We start from the raw sequence: 24,806 nt of genomic DNA, 5'->3' as shown, positions 1-24,806 counted from the left end.
ATCAATCCACCCCAGCAGAGAGGTAAAGAAGAGAGGGCAGGCAGGGTGAAGCGGGTGGAAACAAGTGTCTGGGGAGATTTGTGACAGAAAGATAGCAGCAATAGTGAAAGGGAAGGTTTAAAAGCTGGTAGCGAGACCTCTTGAATGGCAGAGTTGAAGATGCCAAGATTTTCATTGGGAATACCACAGTCAAGGTTCATGGTATGGTGGTTGATGTGACAGAGGATGTTAGAGATAGGATGAGGTGGAGGCAGATGATTTGCTGTGGCAACCCCTAAAGTGAACAGCAAGAAAAATAAGATTTAAAGGATAATTTTATTTTAGTCTAAAGAAGGTGACCCTGTCTAATGCCATACTTATCACCAAAAGGCCACAGTCTTTATTGATTTTGCTGAATATGCTGGAAACTGTTCCACAAAGAAAATTACCGTATATGTGTGTTTTTAAAAATGCTAAAATTGTCATATACAGCTCAAAGTAGTTATGCCAGTCTATGGGTGCGTCCCTACTGAAACCCAAAAATAATAACTGAAATAACAGTGAAGTAAAATAGAATGTTGGAGTAAAGAATGAGTATAAGGACAAGCTTAAGTTTCCTTTTACCCTTATAGTATTTAACTAGCAAAAGATATGAAAATATAATATATTTCTTAACCAGCAGAGAAAAGTCTGGAACAATCTGCGACGGTGGGGAGGGAGGAACTAAGAGTGCGCAGGCGGAACCACAGTGTGGAGGGCGGCAAAGAGGAGGGAAATTTAAAAAGTCCGGACTGTCTCCTGGTGACAGGACAGCTGGAGTCAGTTAACTGGTGTCTTACAAGTCATTTTAACTTATAAAAGTAGCCTGGGCTCGTTAAAGACAGACGCATGATTAGTTTGGAAGCAGTCATCATTCGCTGTGGGGCAAAATGGAGACGTACCACGATCAGGTAACGTCCGTTAATCAGCCGCTAGCAGCAGATGTGGCTAACGCGTTAGCGCTGCCTTGTTTACTTTCGCCAAGTTGCCACTTAGCCATCTTTTTGGTTTGTTTTACGGGTATCTACCTAAAGGAGCCACTGGTCCTTGCTATAGGTGGTGTTTGTAAATACATCGGATTATTATGGACTGGATAATGTTTGCTGTTGTGGAGCATTTAGGACTACAAACGGCCTCCTTGTTGCAGAAAGCTGGCTGTACTGGGGTACAGTTGAGTAATCGATTAACGCTTGTTGATTCGGTTACTGTTCACTTTGTGTGGCAAGTGCACGGAAATTGCACCGAAAACAGAAAGTTTTTGATCAGTATTTACTGTTTACTAGGCATTAGGCAAATATATGGATGAGGAAAAGCGAAAGACCACAGAGACGGTTCATGGTGAAGGAAGAACGGGGTCGTGGGGGCAGCAGCCTAAGCAGATGAGCCCAGATGTCCGTCTCCCCTGCCACCCCCTCCAGCTCATCTAGGCCCGAGAGCACCGAGACATTCCAAGGCAGCTGAGAAATGTATTCTCTCTAGTGTGTCCTGGGCTTACCCCAGGGCATCCTTTTAACTTCCAGTAGGACATGCCTGGAAAACCTCTCCCAGGAGGCATTCTGAACCACCTAAGCTGTCTCATTTCGATGTGGATGAAGCTCTATTCTGAGTACCTCCTGATCTTTTGGTCACTATCCAGAGCTCGTGGGGATGTAGATTGACTGGTAAATCAATAGCTTTGTTTTTATGTTCAGCTCTCACTTTACCACAATGGACCGGTGATGCAGACACTGCATCAATCAGTCTTAACAAGACCTCAGGATACTTGAACTTCACTTGGGATAGCAACTCGTCTCTATAATAATCTATAATACTCATTTTGAGAATGAAGTCTTAACCTATGATGTTGCAGGCATTTTAACATTTACCACAGCATCTCCAGACTCTTTTTCACTTGTCACATGTGCTCCGTCTGAACATGTGAAGCAAATTGATGCCACTGGTGGACCCGCCAGTTCTGTTGTTCTCTGGCAACTCTTAATCATGTTGCACAGCATAGATCCAACTAAAGGAGATCAAACTCACATGCTACCTTCACAGAGTCTCTTTCTGACAAATTTGCTTAGACACATGCACATGAGTGGCCCACTTTAGGTCATTTTGTAGGGCACTGTTAGCTGCATTAATGCCCTTTTACAGCCCTGTCCAGCCCTTCTCCTGCAACAGCCCATCTTCTTCATACTCTTGAGACTCTGCAGGAGAGACTGCAAATCTTGTTGGGACTGCATGTGTGGATGTGCCATCCTGGAGGAGCTGAAGTACTTGTGCAGCATGAATGGGCTATAGGCACCATCTGATAGTGACAATCACCTTAACAAAATGCAAAACTAGGGGGGGGAAATCAGCCAGGAGGGTCTATGACCGCCCCCTTTTTTGGGGGGATTTGTCTTGTTGCCTCTCCAGTCACCTGTTGTCACTTTCATTTGTAACAAAGCAATGGTTTATCCTTCCTACTCAAACAGATTGATTTCCCTGAAGTGTGAAGTGTAACTAACTTTGTGTTTATACTATGTTGATCATGTATTCCCTTTTTTGAGCAGTGCACTTTAGGAATAAGTTGTAATTTAAAATGAAACTATTACTTTTAGCACACAGCTGCAAAATTGCAATATTTCTGCAAACTGCACATCCAAATCAGTTTTAGTAAAAAGAAGATTATTTCTCTTTTTTCACAGTGTGGTAATCAGGAGCTGATTTTAGTCTCCGCATTTCAAATTTATTCTCAAAGTTCAAAATCGTTCAAAATCTGACTCATAAACACTTTAATTTTTTGTCTATAATTTTACAAACTTGGCATTTTATTGATAATGAAAATATTAATTTGTTTCCAAAACAACCTCCTCTTGTTGTGTATAGATTTTAGACTCACCTTCCAAGAACAGTTACATTGGAAGCTACTACCAGCCACCAGACAGGATAGTGCAACCTTCACGAGAGCCGGAGCCCCATGCACACTCGTCTGTCAGCATGGGCACACACATGGCCAGCAGCTCAGTTTCCCAGAGCAGACCAAATATTGATAGCAAAGGTATGACGCATTCATTACCATGAGCTATTATAGGGGGGAGGGGGTGGGACTGCTTTCTGTTACAGTTACTTAGTATGTCTTTGTATTGTTGTTTACTCTTCATCAGCCGTGGTTGATGCACTGAAGACCCTTCAGGAGAAAATTAGGCGGCTGGAGCTGGAAAGGATGCAAGCCGAGAAGAGCTACCAGCAGTTCTCCCATGATGCTCAAAAGCATCCGCAAATTACAACATTGTACAGTCAGACAGCAGCCAGCCTGCCTGGGACGGATAACTCTGCCAGGAGAGGTAAGCGACAAAGAATAGAAAGCAACAAGGACACAGGGTACTGTGGGTCACTATGATCTGGCAACTCCATTTAACTGATTGAATAGTTTGTTCTCTGCTTTATGATGACAGAACTGGACTCAAAACTGCAGTCTGCAGAAGCTCGCTGTAAGGTTCTCGAGAAGCAGCTGGACTACATGAGGAAAATGGTTGAAAATGCCAAAAAGGAGAGGAGCGCTCTAATGGAAAATCAGGTAGCTCAGAATACTACGAATCAAAAAGTCATTTAAAACTCTTCGTTTGAAAGTAGATCCCAGCTATAAGCATGATCATCACCTATTTGTTTCTCACATTTCTGCATGTAAGTAACATAAACAACCACATATTCCCCCTGCCCCTTTTACTCCCCTCAAGGCTTCTCTGCAGAGCGAGCAAAAGAGCAGCTCAAACAGCCAAATTCAGCGAGAGAAGCTGGAAAAACTCGAGTCAGAGTGTCTCAAACTGAGCAGAACCCAAACTCTGGCAGAGGTAACCTAAGGTTTCCCAATGCTGCTTATCTCTAATTCATTAGTCAGAATGCTTATCGTCAAAAGTTCATTATTTCAGGGTGTGTCGCTGTAAAAAATTTTCAGATGAAGCTTTCCATCCTGGAGCAGAAACTGCTGAAAGAAGAGCACGAGCGTAAACTTGTGCAGGAGAAGGCGGAGGAGGTTAGTCAGTTTTTGGATTGCATTTGTTAAGAAACAAGTAAATGCTAACTAGAGACACAGCTTTTTTTAAATTGCCCACGCCACAACTTTCAGCACATATTCAATAATAAAGCTGCTGATTGGCAAATTTGACTAAATACTCTTAAGAAGCATGGATTTGTAACTTTGCTGTTACTACTGCAGCTGCAACGAGAGTTTGATGTCAGCCTTCGACCATCTCTGCCAACTTCTGAAGAGACAAAGCCAAAGAAGAAAACAAAAAAGACCATCAGGGTACTTTTCTGACCGATATAAAAATTAATTTTAGGCATTTATTTAACGAGACAGATTTCTTTCGATGTAACAGTGATGTGAGCTGTCTTCCTCCTCAGAAAACCTCTAAACCTGCTGAACTGCTACCAAAGAGCCCGATGCGCAAGAAAATGCCCTTTGTTGCAGGAACAGTAAGTCACTTATAATTTTCTGCACTTCTTTTTTGTTGTTGTTTGTTCTTACTTTGATTCTTTTCATTCCCGTCTCTAGTCGACGAGCCCAAGCCATTCGGTTCATGCCAACGTGCAAAGTATCCTTCACATGATGAAGCACCACCAGCCACAGCTGTGCCAGCGAGTGAGTGCGCTCCACAGGTCTGGCTGCGGAGTGAAGAAAAACCTCCAAAAGGACTTTCCTTCATCTTCGTCTGATTCATCAGAGAAGCCTAACAGGCTGCCCGTTGACCCATCGCTCAGCTCACTCGCCGACCTGCTCCTGGCTCTGCAGGACGAGCTGGGACAGATGAGCTTGTGAGTAGTGCCGACCAATGAGATGCATTAGGAATTAAGGCGTATTTAAAAGAATTTAAGTTCTTTATTCAGTGTTTTTTGGGTATGTTAGTGTACCTTTTATTAAAGTTGTTTTATATTTGTCACCTTTGTCAGTGAGCATCAGGAGTTGGTGCGTCAGATCGATGGAGCTCAAAATCCGGAGCAGAGGCAGGACCTCCAGAGAGAATTGGAGATGCTAGTCACCAGGATGGAGGATAAAGGATCTCAGATCACCAAGCTCCGCAAACACCAGAGGATGGTATGTGAGCTACAAGTTGGTACAACTTAAAGGGGATTGATTTGTAACAATTTTCAGTAACACAATGAGAAACTGGATCTGATGCATTGAAAATAATCATCTAATCATCTTTTAAAGTGCTTTAAAACAGCGGTAAGCATTCACCATTGACAGCCCACCAGCTGTCAATGGTGAATGCCTATATCAAGCAAAGTTTCAAATAATGAATTCCATGTCTATAAAAGTCAGTTCCTCCATTAACATGTGCACATTACATGCAAAAGATGTCTGGTTCAAAACCAGGAGGGGAGACAGATCTCTGGGAGGTTGCATTTGGGAAGGGCATCCAGGGTAAAACTCTTTGCCAAATCAAATATGCGGATCCATCCTCTGTGGTCCCTGCTTGTGAGGGTAAGAGCCAAAAGAAGAAGCAGAGTCCAGTAATAAAAAAAATATGGATCAGATCCACTTAAAAATAGTGATGGGTGAGATTATTTTGATATTTTCTAACAAATTAATTTTATATTTTTAGAAAAATATTTTAATGTATTTGAAGCAGTTTTTCAGCTGCATATAGTTAAGTGGAGCTGGTATTACCTCACTGAAGAATTTACAGACTTGTCCTGTTATTTCTGACATTTTAATAAACAGAAGAGAAATTTATGCTTGAATAAATTAAAGTCTACTTATAAACAAATGGTCAAAAACAATCCTGTTGTTTTCAACAGAGGATGGATCGACTTGTAATAGCAGCTTATTGCAGTGCATAATTGTGCTGAACAGATCCAAATGTGTGCTGTTTTCTGCTCCCTCCACAGATCCAAAAACTGGCCCAGTGCCGATCATCTCCTGAGGAGCACACAGCCAAAAAGCTGAGTGGGATCAAGCCACCTGCTCCTTCTCCCGTTAAGACTGAAAAGAAGGGAAGGACAGATAGGACTACTCAAAAAAACCTGCAGCTTCTCAGAGACACACAGAAGTTCAGAAACAGCCTCAAACAGGACGACCTCTCCTGGGAAACGTGATTTTTCTCAGTGAGACCTTCGGCGTGCAGGCCTGGATGTTACAGCTGGATGAAAACTGGTTATGTGTGTTTTTTTGTTTTTTTTTCTCTGCTCTTCAGACGACCTCTGGACACTTTTAGTAACAAATTAGAGAGGGAATAAGGCATTCTACACAGTGCTCATTAAAGAAAGTATTGCACATACACTGTGCTTCATAGGGTGTAGTTTGTGAACCATGATCTTAACCCATTTTAAAAGTAATGCTTATGAGTCATGTGCCATAAGGAGCTAATGAGCTGGATTAAATAACTTTTATGTAATCATAGGTGTTTATTTTTAATAAAGGCTATTGTTTCTACACATTGCAGATTTATTTTTCTTCCACATGTATGTTTGTCACTGTTTAAGTACAACCACTAGATGGCACTGCACAGCCTGTTCTATATTTAAATCTGGAGGCTTTCACCTTTGGCAAGTCGTGCTATTGGATGGATAAATGAACTCTAAGTTTGTAATGTTGCTGGCAGCACCGGTCTCCCCACTGCGTATAATCGAGGACAGCAGGAACCGAACAGCAGCAGGTCGAACAGCTGAATAAATGGAGCACTGACCACAGATGAAACGGATGTGGGTTTTTAGTTGTATGCATGTAGGAGGAAACCATTTTTTGTTGCCACATAATGTTCTTTTTTTCTTTGCACAGCTGAAGCAGCTCTGTTCTCCGGTGCTTGCTGGTCAGATGACATGGCAAATTTGCTGCATGGCTTTTGCACACACACATGTGCTGTTTATTTGAGTCAGCTACTTATAATGGGGTTAAATAACCACATGTGAAGCTGCCTCATAACATTCCTCAACTTATCTCCTCGTTTTCGGGCCTTAGTCAACATTTTTTGCTATTCTGTCATCAAGTTTAATACACGAATAGAAGTTCTGATCTACTCTAAAGTAACTTTTGATGTGTAATGCAGTTACATGGATTTGAAATAAGCAAATTTTCCAGTTGATACCTGCTGTTGTTTATTTCTGCATTTATTTCATTATGTCACTAACATTGCTCGGTCTTGGTATTCTTGGCATGATGCAGAGTTCACTGCGTGGTTAAACAATGCACTGAGCTCATGTTTGCAAGAGAGAAGGAGAGACTACACCTAATGCATTGTTTCTCTGTCCTCCCATATTAGATTACACAGCATGACTGGACACAACAATCAGGTTAGCTAAGGCAACTCAAGACCCAACCCATGTCCACTTATGCAGCGGCTCCACCCACTCTCCTGACCCTGCAACTTTGATACCTTGTGACTGCACAACCCTTCTTTGTGGCTGAATAGCAGTTGCTCCAACTGCAGTATTTTCTTAAAATTTTAGACAGGAAAAATCCAAAAGTAGCATCTCCCAGCGTGTGTGGGGATTTTCCACATTCTAGTAAAAGGCCCGGAGATGTTCCTGATAGAGCAGCACAGTGTTTGCCCCTGAAAAGAGTAAGTATAGGGCTGCTGATTTTGCTTTTAACTGACCAAAACCATTATCTCTTTGGTTGTGGAAAAGCCTCTCTGCCGGGGCCGCTGGAAAAATAACAGTCTGCTCGACAAAAATAAACACACAGCTTCTTCGAGAGCGTAGACCATCGGACCATCAGTCTTGAGTGTGCACATGCTCACTGATTGCCTTCAGAGCTTCGGTTTTTACCACATAAGCAAAACTTTCCTATGACTTGAGACACTATGTGCACCCTGGTGGGAGGTGGTGTGAAACATTGGTTTTTATTCACAGGTTATGGTACATGACATGCAGTACACTTTGTACCTGTTGCTTTTTGAAAAGCAGTTTGTAGCTGCTTGTAAAACACAAACAGTAAATGTTAGAAATGATAAACATAGTTAACACAGCCATTAAGCAAGTGTTAGTCATTCTTTGCACTTTATGAAATACTGGGTTATTTTTGGAGACTTTGAGAAAGGTTACCTCAGTTTTGTGCTGTATATACGTTTAAAGATAGTGTGGCAGTGAGCTGCAAGGGTGTAAATCTATTTACACACAGGTCTGTGGAAAACACTTCCTTTTTTTGCATGTTTGTCACAGTTTTAATATTTCAGATCAAACTAGTTTTAATATTAAACAAAGATAACCTGGGTAAATACAAAATGCAGTTTTTAAATAATGATTTCATTTATTAAAGAAAAAAAACGGTCCAAACATACTTGGCTCTGTGTGAAAATTATTAAAGAAAATGTTTTTGCCCCTAAACCTAATAACTGGTGCCACTCTTGGCAACAAGGACTGCAATCAAACGGTTATGATAACTAGAAATGAGTCTTTTACATCACTCTTTTTTGCAGAATTGTTATATTTAATTCAGCCACACTGGAGGGTTTTCAAGCACGAACTGCCCTTTTAAGGTCATGCAACAGCATCTCCTGTCTGTATACAGTCCACAGTGATTTTCTAACTTTTTCTACATTGGGATCTGTGTTGAGGCCAAGACTTTTTAAGGGTTGACCTTGAGCTGCTTCACTGAAGAGATTTTTAGTGGCTTGAAGAAGTGAAAGAATGAACTGTATGCACATTTTGTTTTTGCTTTCTTATCCATATAATCACCTTATGACCCATCAGCCTCACAGCAGGTCATGAGCCCCTGATACACAAGGAAATGAAAATTGAGAGCAGGGTTTGGGCAGGGTGGATTGGAGTGGATCCTTCATGGGCAATACAAAGAAAGCAAGCGTGTCAGTGAGTGTACTTTTTCCATTAGACTCTTAAGTAAACAGAGAGCAACACACCCAGAGGAGCAGGTGAAGCTGATCATAAGTTGGAATAGTTTCTCAGACAAACAAATAAAAAATTTTATGGTTCCAGATTATTGTAACATTTTGGGATATGTGCTCAATCACCTCACTTAAAGTCTGAAAATAGAAAACTGCTGTAACAGCGTAACTCTCAGTTTCTCAAAACAGAAACAAGCTGAATGCTGAAATTTAATATGCACACGCTCAGTAAAGATCTTTATCCACCCATGGAAAACAAGCAGGATTAATTCACCTTAGCAGAAGCTTTAAACAGAAACCAATGTGTTCAGACTCTTAGATGTTGACAGAAAGTCTTGATATTGTTATAAGCAAAGTTATTGTGTTTGTCAATTTGTCTCTATAGTCAATTTAAAGAGACCCACAAAAACCAAAGACCTGATTAAATATACAGCATATATACTGAAATAAGACTCGTGCTTCGTTATGCTCACTTCCAAAGTCAACAATTAACATTCAGAGTTGGAAGAACAAACAAGGAAGTTTTTCCTTCCTATTCTCACCAAGTGCTCGCTCAACAGCACCTGATTGAGGTTTTCTCTGTATCATTGTTGGGTCTTAGCGCTAAAAATAAAATTAGTATGTGTTTCATATATCAAATTTGGTTTTTTGGTTTTGTTTCTGTTTTCTTTAAATATAAATGGTCGTGACAGCTGCTCCCTTCTTCACCAGCTGTCTACATGTTTGATTTAGAAACCTCAAAAGGGGATTTGGGTCTCCTCCTGGGCTCAAATCAAGGATCTTTGACTTGTTAATGTGGAAACCCATACAATATGGAGTCACTCCATGAGCTATGAAAGAAAATGTAAAATATATTGATAATTTTGCCATTAGTGTTGAATTTCTGCATAAATTATTTGCGTTTATACTCGCTTCCTCTTTATCAGGACAATCTGTCCTTCTGAATTTCAGCCAGTATTACTTATACTCACACAGAAACTGATACACCACCTTTTAAATGGCTTTTCAACTGTAACCATGGTGACAAGAGCTCTACAAGACCTGCCCAGGTATCGTCTTTCCACTTATGTAAATGACGAGCTCCCAAGCAAATGTTATGCTGCAGTGATTCGTTTTACAATATTCAAACTTTATTGGTTTAACATTGTGAAAATAAAGGCAACACTAGGAAACGAGGCAAAAAAAACGAAAACCAAAACAAAGTTTAAGAGGAAGTGGGAGAAAAGAAGGGCACAAAATAAGCACAAAACATTTTAGGAGGCATTCTGGCACCTGCAAGTGTCTACATATGGCTGTGTGAGAAGGGAAAGCCCAAAGGTCGTACCTACAAGACTGATGGCCTTTAACAGACAAAAGCAATAAACCCACGAGAGAAAGGAGGAAAAAAATAAAGCATAGCCTGTTACACATCTCTCCCTCTCTCTGAGCTGAACACTGATTGGAGAGAACTGCGCAACCAAACGAGTTTGGATTTTGAATTTGAAATCCTACAAAAGACAGAAAGCAAGGTCATCTGATGCAGCAATTGCAAATTAGAACCAAAGTGGAGTCACCATGTGACCATTTGCAGCGTGGAGGAAGTGTGACTTTACAACACTAGAGGTTTGTGGCCGTGGTTGCAACTTTACTGGTGAATTTTATCTCTATATGTTGGTGAGAGGCTGTCCAGGCCACATCCGTGCTTTATTTAGCTGAAACATAAAGGATTCACATCTCTAAAGCAGCACCTTTGATTCTGCTGTATACTTAAAATGCTGCTTCAATGGCATCGCTTGAAAGAAAGGAACACAGTCAACCTCTCCCTTGCGCCCCACCCCATCCTGGACGGCTTATCGCTGCTCGTTTGATCAAGAAGTTAAGGCCGATTGTGACATAAACAGACATTTAAGCAGAATACGACACAGAAAACTACTTCACAGGGGCCTGAAAGTGCTGAGTCCCATCGTTACTTAATACATGTGGCATATCATTTTGCAATACAACTATATATCTATAGATATATATATCTATGAAATCAACTGAATAAGGCACTTTTCCTTAAAAAGGTGCAGGGACTGAGTAAGTATCTTGTAGGAGAAGTTGCAGAGTTAACACAATGGACATCAGTTATCCATGGATATCAACATGTGATGCCCCGTTTGTAAGGAACGCAGCGACCACGCTGAACAGAGTTGCACAGCAGCCCACTCAGCAGCTGGGAATGAACTCAAATGTTTCTTTTAAATTGGCCGAAGGGACTCCACGTGCAGAGAGTGAACGAAGGGGTGCAGCTAAGGCAAAAAACTCTGCAGCCTACCTGCCACACATGGGTCTTTGGGCTGTAGCCTAATGCCATCAGGTGACTGTAGGTTTTAAAGGCGTGTTAATGGTGAGCAGCAGGAAACGCGTAATCCAAAAAATCACGTAAGCAAAAAACCCCCAAACCAAATCAAACAATAAGAAGAAAAACATTTCCACTGAATGTCTTAAAAAACAAGCTGATCATTCATTCATTATCTAGTAATATTTCAGGCTGAGTATTTATACAAGCATTTTTTTCTATTTTTTTTGGCTAAACCATGAAAACATTTACAAAAGCAAAGATAGAAAACAAAGCTCCTCAGTGCAATGCTCAATTTCCATGCCTAAACTGAGAACTTTGGCTTGATCCACACTGATTCAAGGCATTCTTTCAACTAGCATATGGGCTAATCACAAATAATCAAGTGGTTTTTTTGTTTTGTTTTTTGAAGTATACTGAAATCCCTAAGAGCATATGCAATGGAAGGAAAAAAAGCATCCAGCATGCAAGAGGAGAAAAAAGGCATTTAAAGAAGACATTCCTGACACTGACAAGCAACTACAAGAAAAAAAAAAAAAGACCAAAAAAAAAAACAAAAACAAAAAAAAAAAAACTCAGAAAAAACACTTCATCTAGCTTTTCCTTAAGTAAAACAAAGACAGGACGTGGCTATGTACAAGAGAGATAAGAAAATAATCACAGTTAGCAGCAAGCTAATCAGAGGAATCAGCACAAGCTTTAAGCACAGCCACCAAGCTGTTTTTTCATTCACAATCCTCTCACTTAACATGGCAAAAATCCAAAATCAAGAGGTGCGATGCTCATTTGACAAAAACAACAAAACTCTCTCCGATTCTCAAGTTTTTAAACACGCCCAATATTCTCCCCATTTCTTCACAAAAGGTACACTCAGATTTACAACACCACTCTAAACCCCCCCTCCCTGGTTGAACTTGGAAAACATGAATTGTGAGCTTTTAGAGGGTGAATTAGATGCTAGAGTACCTTTAAGTACTTTCTACAAAGTCACCACTGAAGTAACTGCGGGTTTCATGCACTGAATATCTGTTAAACTTACAGGGGATCCCTCCCCACCCAAACAAAGATCCAGGCCCTCCTGTTATCACCATCTCCTGTATTCACCAACATTAAAGGCTCTTCAGTCCAGCTGCAATACGATGGTTCTCGCGGCGATACAGTTCTCTCTCTCTTATAAACTAATAAACACTCACCCCTCTTTCTCTTTAAGTCATATAGGACATTAAAGGCACTTCACTGCTTTCACTGTCCACATCAAGAAATGTACTTACTATTCTAAAAAAAAAAAAACAAACAAACAAAAAACTTCCCCATTCTCGTTTTTAACAAATATTCTACAATCATTAATTTTTGATCCTTTCAACTACTCCACAGAATAGAACGGCCAGCTCCACGTTGGCAACCCGCACATGGACTATTTGACGCCGGTTAAGATCAGGAAGTTTGGGAGATTAATGGCTGGGAAATGAGCTCGATACATGATTTATTGCACTGAGCTGCCCTGCTGGCAGTTGGTGTTTTAACATCTTGAATATTAGGATGGAAAGGGGGATTCAGCAGGAGAAAACACACAGCACTCCTAAATGTTACTGGAGACACCCATCAATAAATAAGTCTGTTTTTTTTGTTTTATTACCGACATTAGATGATTTGGTTCTGCTTTTATCCCTTTTTTTTTTTTAGAATCCCCGCCTCTTTTACATCATCTATGAACACATATACATAATACAGCTGCACAGAGGGGAGGAAACCACAATTTAACAGGAAAAAAGCAAAACTGAATCATCAAAGTCGTCGTGTTAAAGAGCAGTTGTGAACTCAAACAGTGTTTCCAAATCAACGTGACCTCTGTAGCTGTACGACTCCTGGGACGCTCTGTATACATGGCTAATTCTTTTAACTGTTATGTGGCCTATTTAACTAACGAAGGTATGAGAAGGAAGGCTGTAAATAACACAACCCCCCTTCCTTTCAGATTCACTGGGAAATGGTCTTTGCAGAAATGAGTAACTGCGCGATGGAGGTGGGAGTAGCTACCGGATGATGTAATCCATATGCTCAAGGCCTGAATGCCCCGTCACTGAGGATCTGTTTGGCTGTTGATTTATCACACATACGGGCATGCGTGGGTTCCTCTATAGTGACTACAACAGCAGCACTAATGGAGGCTAGAATCACAAGTGCCACAAAGATGATCGATAAAAAAAATTAACCTGCTTGAAAACACTGTTTGAGACCACGTGGATGAGTGTGTGCTGATCAGGGAGCTTTCTCTGGAAGGGTCTAGTTGGCGAGGATAGGTCAAGTGATGTGGATCCTAAAGTGCGAGCTTTTCAAAGGGTGTGGTAGTTGCGGTCCTTGGACTTGCAGAATTTGTAGAGGAAGAAGATGACGGCTTGCAGTCCCAGGACCAGCACTATCCCACCGATGAAGCTTGCGGCATCAAAGGTCGAGTTCTTGTGAGGGGCGGTTGTCGGGCTGACTGTTGTGACAGTTACAGCTGAGATGAAAGTGCAGAGATCGGTTACTGATGTTTCCGTACATTACAAGACAGACGTAAAAATCGTATAGTTTCTGAGACTTACTTGAAGAAGTACTCGAGGAGTTGGAGTGTGTCGTTGGTGAATTGGTGGTAGCAGTAGGAGTAGTAGTACTGGTTCCATTCTCTGTAGTAGAATCACAGTAATTAACCATCTATTAGCCTCAAAACAAGCAGGTTATATGACACGTTTCAGTTTGTAATCCTTAAGATTTAAATTCCTGGTTGATCTGGTCACTGGTCCTGATTTAACACTATAGCTACACTTTGATTAGCCGGAGTGTAAACACTGGATAAGCAGCTTTTCTTTCCTAGAAGATGGCAAAAAGTGACGAGAAGGGGCAAGGAAATAGCATGCATTTCAAAATCCCATGGATCTGATGGGGTGTTTAGTTAGTGTACTGAGAGATGCTAGCTAGCTATATATATATATATATATATATATATATAATAATTGAAAGATGCAGTAAAGAAAATGATAAAGACATAAAGAAATAATAAATGATACCAGCAATCACCAGCTGGCATTAAAGACATAAACTGACTTTAGTTTTCAGTTTGTGACTGAACTGCAGGAATGACCTTGTGTTTGTATCAGTCATATGCTTGAACTGAGCACTTCATGCGTCAGCTGACACAGTTTAAAATGTTGACTCCGCCCATTCAGCACACACCAACAATGTTAATAGTTTGGATGCACTGAAATCTGATTTCATGCTTCATATGATGCAAGTTCTTTTCCAAACAACAACAACAGAAGCCGAGCACAGTGAAGTTGGCTAGGAATTGGAGGTGTGGTGCCTGTAATTTAAGCAGACCTGAAAATAGACTGATCCACACACCGAGCAGCTCCCGCAACAGGAATTTATCTGCTCTGTATGATGTTTTCCTCAAGCGTCTTGAGTCTTAAAGAAGATTTAAAAATTCAATTCTGTATTTTTTTTCTCTGATCAATAGCCTTGTGTTCAGAATCAGCCATGCTACTGCACAACGGGATGTGCTTGTCTGTTTGATTGTACCCTGTAACTCTGATCTAACTTTTCACCTAAGGCTTCATTCACAGAGGCCAAGAGACCCACTGGCAACCACTGATCGCAATGGAAAAAAAAAAAAACGTGTATTCTTCCATCAGTTGACATGGTTGCGGCCAGTTGCTGTGAAATCAACTGTAATCCTGCAGGTCCAAAGACCTGTCAGTGGCCCCAGTAGTCACTGGTTGCTAGTGAAACGTTTGCACTCTGCAACCACTTGGCAAGTGATTGCCGAAGGTTCTTACATGAAACGGGTTGGAATTTTCACTGTGTTACTTGAAATTTCACTAAAACCTAACTACAAATATAGATGACAAAGTATATTGCAAGTGTTTGCAGACAAGTCAGCATTATCAATACAAACTATAGGACAGGCCAACCCAATCAATAGGTTTTGAGTCCAGCGCTCTCTTCACGATGGATCTGAAAATGTGACATCAAGGGTCTACGTGCCACAGACTGGCTAGTTAGTTGTGTCACTTGATGAATCATGAGAGAGTCTCCTTTACAAAAATCACAACTGCCATTTTTGAAACCCGGCAACAAGGAAAATGGAAAATTAAAAATTAAAAAATTTACAACAAGAAGTCGAGTCGATCCGCGTAGGTATTAATGGAAAGCGGTTGTTAGTTGTCGCAATAAAAGCCACTAGTTGGAAAACGCAGCAGCATTAGGTATCAAAACCAGTGTCTGATTCCATGAAACTCTTAAGTATTACAACTTTAAGAGATCACATTTTTATTAATGAGACCACTTGAACATTAGCACAGACAACAGGAGGGAAAAGCTGAGGATTTTAGGGAATGGTTACCTGTGGTATTGCTGTTAGAGGTGGTGGGAACAACAGTAGCATGGGGGGTTGTAGGATTGGGGGTAGTGGTAGGGCCTGAAAATGGACAGGGAACCAACATCAAAAGAGGAGGTAAAGAGGAAAGCAAGACAAACCACTTAAACAGAGTTATGCTTAGAAATTTCACAACAGTCTACAACAGCATTTTTTTAATGTTACAAACACAAACAAATAGGAAAAACAAGAAAAGACAGACACTCAGAATGACCATTAGCCAACACCTTAGTTAGTGAGACAAACAGAATTTACAGCCAATTTAATCACTTTAATGTGGAGAAATGCATCTTTGGTAACAAATACAGAATCTGCTCACTCTCTTTGGGCCCAAAACATCTTAAAATACACGTAAAATGGTAATTTACACTCCGGTGTCTAGAAAAACAGTTTACTTTTAAACTTACCTGAGCAGTTAACATTGCTGCAGGTGCCATTTCGTGTGAGAGTCACATTGTAACAGGCAGGAGTTGCTGAAAGACAGAAAAGCATGATATTTTAAATCACTGGTATATGATTTATATTAATTACATTTTCACAAGCAGTTAAACTAGTGTCATCAACGATTAATTACTGAAGTTACGCTCATACAGATTACAGAAAGCAGCCACAAGCAATAAAAACGCACTCAGTGTACTCTAAAATAATATTTGATCTAAAAGAAAAGAAGCATATGTGCATAGATGACGCTTCAGATGACGATCTGTTTCGCACTGAACTCATTTATGTAAACAGCGATTTGATCTGTAGTGAAGCAGTTCTAATTCCTTATCTACCCCAGAGCGGTTGCTCACACAGCCCCACATCCTGCAGTCATGGTGTCTTTTTATGTTCTGCTCCCCCATAATGACACTTCCGTTTTATTTACTTTAAAGCTGAGCATGTCTCACACTAGTTTGTTTTATTTGTATTTTGTATTCATTTCAGATAATTGGATACCTTCTCAGGGATCATAGAAGTATTCAGATTCTTCAGTTAACTATGTGGAAAAACCCAGTATTTCACCACCACTTATTTAACTGAAGGTCATGGGGGCTTGAGCCTATCCCAGCTGTCACAGGGTGACAGGCAGGGTACCTATCACAGGGCCAACACGGAGAGACCGATGACCATTCACACTCAGGGCAATTTGGAATCACCTCTTAACCCAATAAGCATCTTGAAACACTGAAAGGAAGCTGAGGTATCTGGAGGAAACCCACACAGGCACAGTTTATGATCGAAATATGGTGGAATCCCTGATATTTCAACATGAAACAGTTAAAATGTTTTTGTAATTTGCATTACACAGTTATAATCCTATAACTGTGTAATGCATCCATACCACGTGGATCGGGAAATCTCTTTCATCACCGTTGGTGCTGTTTGAATTCCTTCACCTGCCTACGAGCTTGTGAACCCAGCATCCAAATAACTGTGGAAGCTGAGGGGGAGGGTAATCTGGACCACCCTCTGCACCACTTAATAGACAGGCAGTGGAGCACCTCTTACATGGCAGACTTTTTTTTAATTTATTGTGGATCTTTATTTAATTTCACTTGGTTTTCCTACTTTATTCTTTGTGTAATTTTTGCCTCGTGAAACCATTTTGCATTCTCATATCATACAGTTCATTTTTCTACTTGTTTAAAGTATTCTCTTGTAGTTTTCGCTTAATGTTTTGGTTGCAGTAACTTGGGAATTTGCCACCTTTTGGGATAAACAAACCCCACAAATAGAAATAAAGAAAGGCAAATTAATTTTAAGAAGCAGGTTCATATTTGGCTTGTTGAGGTTTAATCTCTCGTGTTCATGTTTTAAGTCACCTTTAAGTAACCTGTAACTAAAGTGGACTTCAGCCCCAAAAACTTTCAGACATTTCCTGCGGAGCTGCATGCAAGTACCTGAATACTCGACTCAATTGGATCAGACATTATACAGTCAAAGTCCATGTATTGTCTGATTGTGCCCGTGGAAGACTACAGCAGGTAATCGCCATTAGAATTCACAGCTAGTGAGTGGATATCATGTTTTTTCCTCCTACATGCTCTACTCGAACAGCTTCTCTTGCCTTAACCAGTCGAAGCCTTTCCATTAGTGAGAATATGTATGACGTGTATTATTTCCTTTTGTGTGCAGTTCCCCGCCTTAATTCTTCAAACACTGTTGGAGAGTAAATTGTGAAACCAGTTTAAGGCTGTCAAAAGAGTGGAGACGCAATGTTTCCCCCTCAAATATAAAGTAGAGTCATTGAGTTATATTCAGTCATTGTTTTCAGCTAATGCGACTTCACCTCTGTTTTCCAGCCTGTTGGCTTTGGTCATCTAGTTGTATGATATTTTAGCAAATAATCTCATTACTTATTAACCACGACAGAAGGGGACTTTGCCCTTCCATGAAGTCTTGCTTGACCCAAATACTTTGACAGGAAGTCAAGCTGCAGGCTTCACTGCTTTACAGACTTCATTAACAGGAGCAAATTGAAATTCCACAAATTCAGGCAAATTGAAATTCCACAAATTCAGTCAATTTGTGCGAGTTTCTCCGGTGGCACTGCTCAGCCTGTGTCACAGTGACGTGACAATGAGTCATTCCTGTCAGCAGCACCGTGTGACTATACATTCTGTCCACACCCAGCTTCACAGTGCAAGTTTCACTGCTGCTGTTCAGCATGAACCACATTCTGCAAGGATCAATTGGCAATAATTATTAATTGATGGTGTTCAGTTAAACTCCTGAAGTGTATGATGTGTTCGAGCAGAATGATTGGTCTACTTGAAGGCTATTTCTTTGCAAGAATGTTAAAATGCTGGCCGTTGCTTCTCAAATGTAAGAAATGCAATGTTTTTCATTCTGACACATGACCGTAAATAAAATATTCAAATTAAAATACAAAGTAACACGATTACGAGGAGCAGTTCTCACCACTTTCATGTTAAATACAATAAAGTTTAATCTGCAAGGGGGAGAAAAGAAAAACACTATATGCATCCCTATTATTTAAAAATCTTACTTAAAATCATTTTAATTGTGCATTTATTCCGTGAATATCAGTAACGAAGCCAGGGGTCACAAACACACGGCTTACTATCTCACCTCCAGTGACTCTGCTGTACCTCAATTGTGGTGACTAGCATGGATGTTTACACATAAATGCTTAGACCTCCTAAAAAAGTAAATAAATATGTCCTTGAGGAAAAATAGAGAATTGAATCAGTTTGCTTTTACCAGCAACACTGCTCTCTTTATTGTATGCTTCATGTGCTATTGAATGTTCCTTTTTTGTTTACTTTAACTATATTTAAAGCCAGTAGGCTGCTATTTATTTATGTATTCAATATTATAGCTCTATTATTTAACAATGAAGTACTAAATCAGAAATGGTCCACTGCATAATGGTCACATGCTTGCTGACCCCTGAGCCAAGCAGGGCTTTCATTTATGAGTAAAACTTACAGGACATAAAAACAGTTATTGAGTAACAGCAGGCACGCACTTTGCTGTCACTTGTCTACAGAACATTGATTCCTAACACCGTCTTTAAAGGAAATGTCTTTTCACCGTCAGGACTCTGTTACAATAAGCTGCAGTAACATCTGGTGATGGGATAAGCCATCAATTACCCTTGACCTCGTCTTGTTTTATGAGCATATGGAGACATTACCATCCTGAATACAGGAACATCATAAAGGGGACGGTTTCTATTCACTGCGCTGCACCTGGTGCTGTAAAACGTCATCATACATCACCTTTTCTTGTTACACTATAATCCAGAGCAGCCGAGCCCAATGACCCTCACCAGGTGGCTGCCCATAAATTAAAGACAAATCAACTTTTAACAGCGGGCGAGTCTAAAGCGGTTTACTGAAAGCATCTTTGGCTGAACAAAGTCAAAAATGATTCAGTAGCTGTATTTTCCACTCCACAAAGGGCTTATTTTGTGGTCTTGTGTATCAAGTTGTGCATTTTGCGCCTTGGACACAAGCGATTACCAAGCAGCTACTGAATCATAATAACTGGTTTGACGAGCTCATGATGCAACATTTCAGCATAGACTGTGTCACTGTGCAAATGATTGTTGGCGTATTTGGTCGTTATTCTGTTAAGTCTTCACTTGTGCCACAACACACAAATGTGCAGCTCTTCCCTGTTTTTACGCACATCCTGCTACCTTATGCTGGAAACTTAAATGACTCATTACCTTACCAACTGTGATTTTCAAGAAGCCCACGAGCAAGTAAATTCGAAATTATTTGCCCGCCTTGTATTTCACACCTTGTGTGTGACCAGACCCTGCAGGCAACGTATGCTGAACCACGTAGGAAAAGCATTTTTTTCCCCTCCTTCCTTTCACTCTCAAATAGGTCAGAGAGATGTTATCTCACAGCCAGCTGTGAAAGGTAGGACACGCTCTCAGCCTTTTTCCAAAATGGTGCCATTATCATCACCACCCGGTAACGTCCACAAATTGATGTCAGTGAAAGAAAGTCGCACAAGGCCTCAAGCATACCACAGAAAATAGGTTCATCTCAACCTGTACTTAAAAGGCACTACAGAGCGTGCGTCCACACGTGTAAACTTTCAAGCTTTTAAATACCAAGCAGCAGGGAAATGACGCCGAAGACCTGTTTATACAAAATCCCTAAACCAAAGATAAATCTAGTTATGACAATGTTGGGGGCGGTTACTCGCTACAGCAGTGTGGTTATGCTGCATTTCACAACAGCCAACTTGGACGTGTCCAGAGCTGACCTTTCCGGTTTTTGCTTAGTTCACTTCGAAGAGCTGATTCATTCACGACTGTGTGAGAGGTTTAGCTGTAGGCTTACACCAGGACTTTATAATGCAGCAGGCTTGAGAGCTGTTACGAAAGGCCAAGTAGACAAAACATGACTCAAGAGTTCTTATCTTATTTGGATAGAGTGGGGGGGGGGGGAAAAAACCCAACTGCTATCACAAATATTTGTGAAATAAAACTTAAAATTACTAGAAACCTAACAGGGTTATCTTAATATATTCTCTGAAGATTCGGGGCTTTTGGCATCTGTGACTTGTGAGTTTTCCTCTCCGTCCATGCGTAAACTGTAAACCCAGGCAGATGTCTCCTTTGGGAAACCTACCAATCCAGTCCTCTGAAAAGAGGCACGTAGCCGCCATCTCACCTCTCCTGTTTAACCTCCCAACAAATCGTCAGGCAGTGTGCATCATCGTTTCCCTTTCAGAGACAAAGCAGGAGGAGGGTGTGGGATCAACTAATCTGAATACAGCTTCTCACCAGTAACGCTGTCAAACAGGTCAGCTACCATGAGCTGGTAAAGCGCAGACACCTGTCTTATTAAATTTAACTGTTGCAATTTGGCTTCAGTGGCCCAACCTGTGATACAGTTGAGATTACAAAGAGCTCTTTAACCGAGCCTAAAGGCACAAGATTTCCAGGCTGAGATCACCAGATACTCTTGTCTCAAACTTGAACTTGAGGCTTAAAATATAATGAAGAGAGCTTATCTTTTATCCAATCTCCACACTCTTTCCTCCACTTCTGCCATTATCCGCTCCTTCCTTCAGTTCCTCTGCATGAGGATATTGCAGGCTTCCTGCCACACATCCCCCTACTACCTCTCCTGATCATCATCTTCACAAATCACCAGAGACCTGTGCTGTGTCTCCTTCCATAGACACTGCACAAATATATAATAAGGTTCTCTAGGGTGATACAGTTAATATCCCCCTGGTGGGCCTCCACCACTCATGAGGATTAAAGAAGTAGTGTGCTTTAAGCCAAAAATGACGGAAGTTAAATTGTATAATTTAACTCCTATCTGCTGACTCAATTTGTGTAACAGAGCTTTTATTTTTAGCAAACAAGATCACAATACCCTGATCTCTGCTTTGCCCATAAAACCTGTAACCTTATTTCCTGGTAAGAGTGTGAAAAAAAACTAAAAACAAAACACACCAAACCACAGGGGGAGGATGTAGTGAGTGAAAAGCCGTTACTTAGCCAGGAAATTATTTGTCATGCAGATTTTGTTATGGCAGACCCTTGTAACTGAATAACGCATATTTCACATCACAGCCAGCACACTTCCAAATTAGGGCAGCATATTTCCTAACTGCTGTGCAAAAGAGTATAAATCAGGGACATGTCAGAGCAGGCTCAGGTCTGGACAGACATCTGATTCCACTTTATGACAATAGAAAAAAGCAGCACAGAAATGAAGGGAATCGAAACCCCAGCCAGAACTGAAAATAAACCTAAATGCCCCAAGGGAGAAAAAAAAGCCCCTTATTAATCCCCCACAATCAATTTAATATAACAGTAGCAGAGCATTGCTCCAAACTTGGCTTGCATCCATAATTTACTTCCCAAAACCAGCCTGTTCAGATCCACTGGCACCAGCTGGTGATACCACATTAAGCTGCTGCTTGGGCTTTAGGGAAACAGGGATGAGATCATTGCTCTCTATACCGGGAATCGTGCAACCAATAAACCCCAAGGCTTCTGGACATACAAACCTTTGCTCTCATGCTTCAAAAATACAAGACAGGTACTCACATGAACAATTAGCCCAGTGGCAACCAAGGGCATTCACACATTTATCACATGAAGTATGCTCGGAACATCCATCTGCAAAGAAATCAGATTTTAGTTATGGTTATTTGTAATTTAAAGTAACTTCCAATAGTTTCCCTGTAGATCGCCAGAAGGTGGCAAATTTACACATTTAAATCCTTTAAGCACAGATGATCAAAGCAAGCTGGTAAAAAGCTCTTAAAATGTGGCTAAACTAACCCGTGTATATTTCATAACAACCCAGTCAGATGGATATGACAGTTTGGGTTAAAGCGAGTGTCACAATTCCTCTCAGAAGTCGCACCATGGCACAAATAATCCCACTATAACGAGCTCAAAAACAAACGCTAGCTAATCCTCGAGTCCTGAGTGGCCAGCGTGGACATAAAGATGACAAGCTACTAGAAGGAGAGAAAGGGGGGGGGGGGGGGTATTTTATTTTTACGTAAAGCAGGACATTTTTTTAAACTAATAGGAGGTGACCGAAAATGGAGCCAAACAGGCAGTGAGATATATCTGTTTCCCGGGGGTGGATATCCGGCTAAAGAGCGGGGTTGTAGCTAGCTACTAGCTCGACGACGAGAGGTCGCGAAAACTTACCTGAGTCTGCCGCGACTGCCGCGCCAATCAGAGCCAGAGCCACCGCGAAAAACACCACCTTCACGTACATGACTGCGGACAACTTATTGCTGAGCCTGCTTCAACAGGGGTGGAGAGGGGGTAAACGTATCTTGAGAGAAGCGTCGAGAACGAGACTCGGGAGATTTCACAGCTACCCCTCTGTGTTGCGTTTCGTGCCGCCGCTGTTCCTGCTTCTGCTCGCTAGCTTCAACACTTCCTACTTGACAGGTCATGTGGCAGCTCCTAGGGAGGGGTGAGAAAAATCAAGAAATGGGCCGGCAGTACGTCAACAACAGGGAAGGGAGGAGGGTGTCCTAGAGCGAGGAAGAGACTCCACTTCTGATTGGCTGAGACCCTGTTGAAAACACCTTATGAAAGTGCACCTGTGCCTCAAAACACGGTTAAAATAACCTCACACTGAAGCCGGGATTGGCCCGCTAGAGAGGGCCATGAACGCACCAAGACGTCCCTTAGTTTAGGTCAGTTTTAATGATGTAAACCAGGGGTGTCCAACATGGATGATCTGATATCGTCGTGTTGGTGTTGTTGCCAGATCATCATGAAAATGTTGTTCCAGGTTCAACATTGCAAGTGACCAATCACATTGTTGTGACGTTATTCTTTTGCGCGCCAAGCCATTCCTGCATTTATGAAATTCCAATGTTGCAAGGACAATATCAATTGTGCTTACCGTTTATTAAAGGGTTAGGATTAGGGTCAGGGTCCGTTGATCGGTGGACAGAGGCGGTTTCTCGCAGCTTAAGTACAGTTTTTTGTTTTACGGCGGTTTTTCCCAAAGTCGCAAAAGTATGACGTCACAACATTCTGATTGGTCATTTGCAATGTTGATCCTGGAACAACATTTTCATGATGATCTGGGAACAACACCAACACGACGATATCAGATCGTGCGTCAAACATAAGGACAGAATCGGCCAGCCAAAGCCTCTAATGTGGCGTGCTGGGCTTTTTTGAAAAACGTGAAGGAGGGCATCAACTGTGGACATTTTTATTTAGACACACTGTTGAAGTCTCACTGATTCAACCCGTTAAGATCAGAGTGATATAAAATGAGTTAGATAACCCTGATATAAACAGTTGTTACAGTTAAATTTTTTTAATTTCATTTTTTAATTTCTTCACAATAACTGCAATTGCTCTGTTTTGTTGGGAATTTTTTAAATGTAATTTAAAAAAGCAAGCAAGTTTCATTGTTTTGATTCTAAAATGTCATATGTGCTACAAAAACAAAAAACATGTTATTTCTGCAAAGTAATTCACAGCAGTTACATGGTAAAGCATTTTAATTAATGGCCCTTTGTCATGATTCTAGTTGATCTCAAAGTTATTATAGTTTACTAAAACTAAACTAAAACCTCAAATTGAATGTGGAAAAAGTAAAAATAAAAACTAGACAGATAGATAAATAAATAAATCTAAACTAAAAAAATCCACTATCCCTGCTCTGCACATGTCCAAATTATCTCAGCCGTGCCTCTTTTTGTCTCCAAAACACTCAACCCGAACCGTCCCTTTGATTTACTCGTTTCTAATCCTGTCCATCCTAGCCCCTCCCAATGAAAATTTTAACATTTTTAACTCTGCCAATGAAGGAAAGCTTAGATGTGAGTAATATTATATTGAGGATGTTGACAGATTTAGGACAAGCCTGAACTTTTTATCCTGACAGGGTGTTGATCCTGTGGCTCTGTTTTGCTTTGTGGAACTATTTTTTGGCTTGGTTTGGGTGCACTTGCCATGTCAGGGAGAAAGGGTCGCTGCAAATCAATGAATCGTTGTTCTGAGTCAAGCATTTCCATCCTGATGATGCGGGTCTCTACCAAGAATACAATGCCCATATTCATTGGGGATATGCTGACCAGATGTCAACAAGCAAACGTGGGGTAAAGATTGTCAGTGTGGGATCAACGCTGAGAGGTGGTCAGACATTTTTATATATCTTACCTAAACACACATAAAGTATGCAGGGCAACGGTTTGGCAATGGGAAGTCAAGATATACTTTGTCATCGGTAGGTAATGCTGTATGAGAACCCCAAAAGCAAGC

At 40.9% G+C, this 24,806-nt stretch overlaps 2 protein-coding genes across 3 annotated transcripts; one reads left to right on the top strand and one right to left on the bottom strand.

Moving 5' to 3' along the window:
* The first annotated feature begins 583 nt into the window (after window positions 1-583).
* Window positions 584-6,431, top strand: cep57l1 (centrosomal protein 57, like 1). The gene is made up of 11 exons (XM_031727537.2): window positions 584-929; window positions 2,872-3,043; window positions 3,150-3,329; window positions 3,441-3,562; window positions 3,723-3,836; window positions 3,941-4,018; window positions 4,202-4,291; window positions 4,390-4,461; window positions 4,541-4,800; window positions 4,936-5,080; window positions 5,878-6,431. Exons 1-11 carry the CDS (start codon window positions 909-911, stop codon window positions 6,082-6,084), a joined length of 1,461 nt encoding a protein of 486 aa, XP_031583397.1. The 5' UTR covers window positions 584-908; the 3' UTR covers window positions 6,085-6,431.
* A 3,508-nt stretch (window positions 6,432-9,939) lies between these two features.
* On the bottom strand, window positions 9,940-23,237 carry cd164 (CD164 molecule, sialomucin). 2 transcript variants are annotated; one of them, XM_031727670.2, is made up of 6 exons: window positions 22,719-23,108; window positions 22,101-22,172; window positions 15,973-16,038; window positions 15,533-15,607; window positions 13,737-13,817; window positions 9,940-13,651 (listed from the first exon to the last, which is right to left on the bottom strand). In XM_031727670.2, exons 1-6 carry the CDS (start codon window positions 22,786-22,788, stop codon window positions 13,485-13,487), a joined length of 531 nt encoding a protein of 176 aa, XP_031583530.1. In that variant the 5' UTR covers window positions 22,789-23,108; the 3' UTR covers window positions 9,940-13,484. The 2 variants fall into 2 exon arrangements, with proteins under 2 accessions (XP_031583530.1, XP_031583531.1); XM_031727671.2 differs by lacking the exon at window positions 15,533-15,607 and having other exon boundaries at window positions 22,719-23,237.
* Window positions 23,238-24,806: the final 1,569 nt, after the last annotated feature.

This window comes from Oreochromis aureus, linkage group 15 (genome assembly GCF_013358895.1).
Source record: "Oreochromis aureus strain Israel breed Guangdong linkage group 15, ZZ_aureus, whole genome shotgun sequence".
Classification (NCBI taxonomy): Eukaryota; Metazoa; Chordata; class Actinopteri; order Cichliformes; family Cichlidae; genus Oreochromis; species Oreochromis aureus.
This window is presented reverse-complemented; position numbering and strand designations above follow the sequence as displayed.

Bases quoted from the DNA above. Each gene is read 5' to 3' on its own strand.
- cep57l1 (XM_031727537.2), top strand. From the start codon at position 909: ATGGAGACGTACCACGATCAG. The intron at 3,044-3,149 runs GTATGACGCATT...ACTCTTCATCAG, and splicing joins ACCAAATATTGATAGCAAAG to CCGTGGTTGATGCACTGAAG. The intron at 3,837-3,940 runs GTAACCTAAGGT...AAAAATTTTCAG, and splicing joins GAACCCAAACTCTGGCAGAG to ATGAAGCTTTCCATCCTGGA.
- cd164 (XM_031727670.2), bottom strand. From the start codon at position 22,788: ATGTACGTGAAGGTGGTGTTTTTCGCGGTGGCTCTGGCTCTGATTGGC. The intron at 22,173-22,718 runs GTAAGTTTTCGC...ATTTCTTTGCAG, and splicing joins GGCAGTCGCGGCAGACTCAG to ATGGATGTTCCGAGCATACT. The intron at 13,652-13,736 runs GTAAGTCTCAGA...CTTTCATCTCAG, and splicing joins CTCCTCGAGTACTTCTTCAA to CTGTAACTGTCACAACAGTC.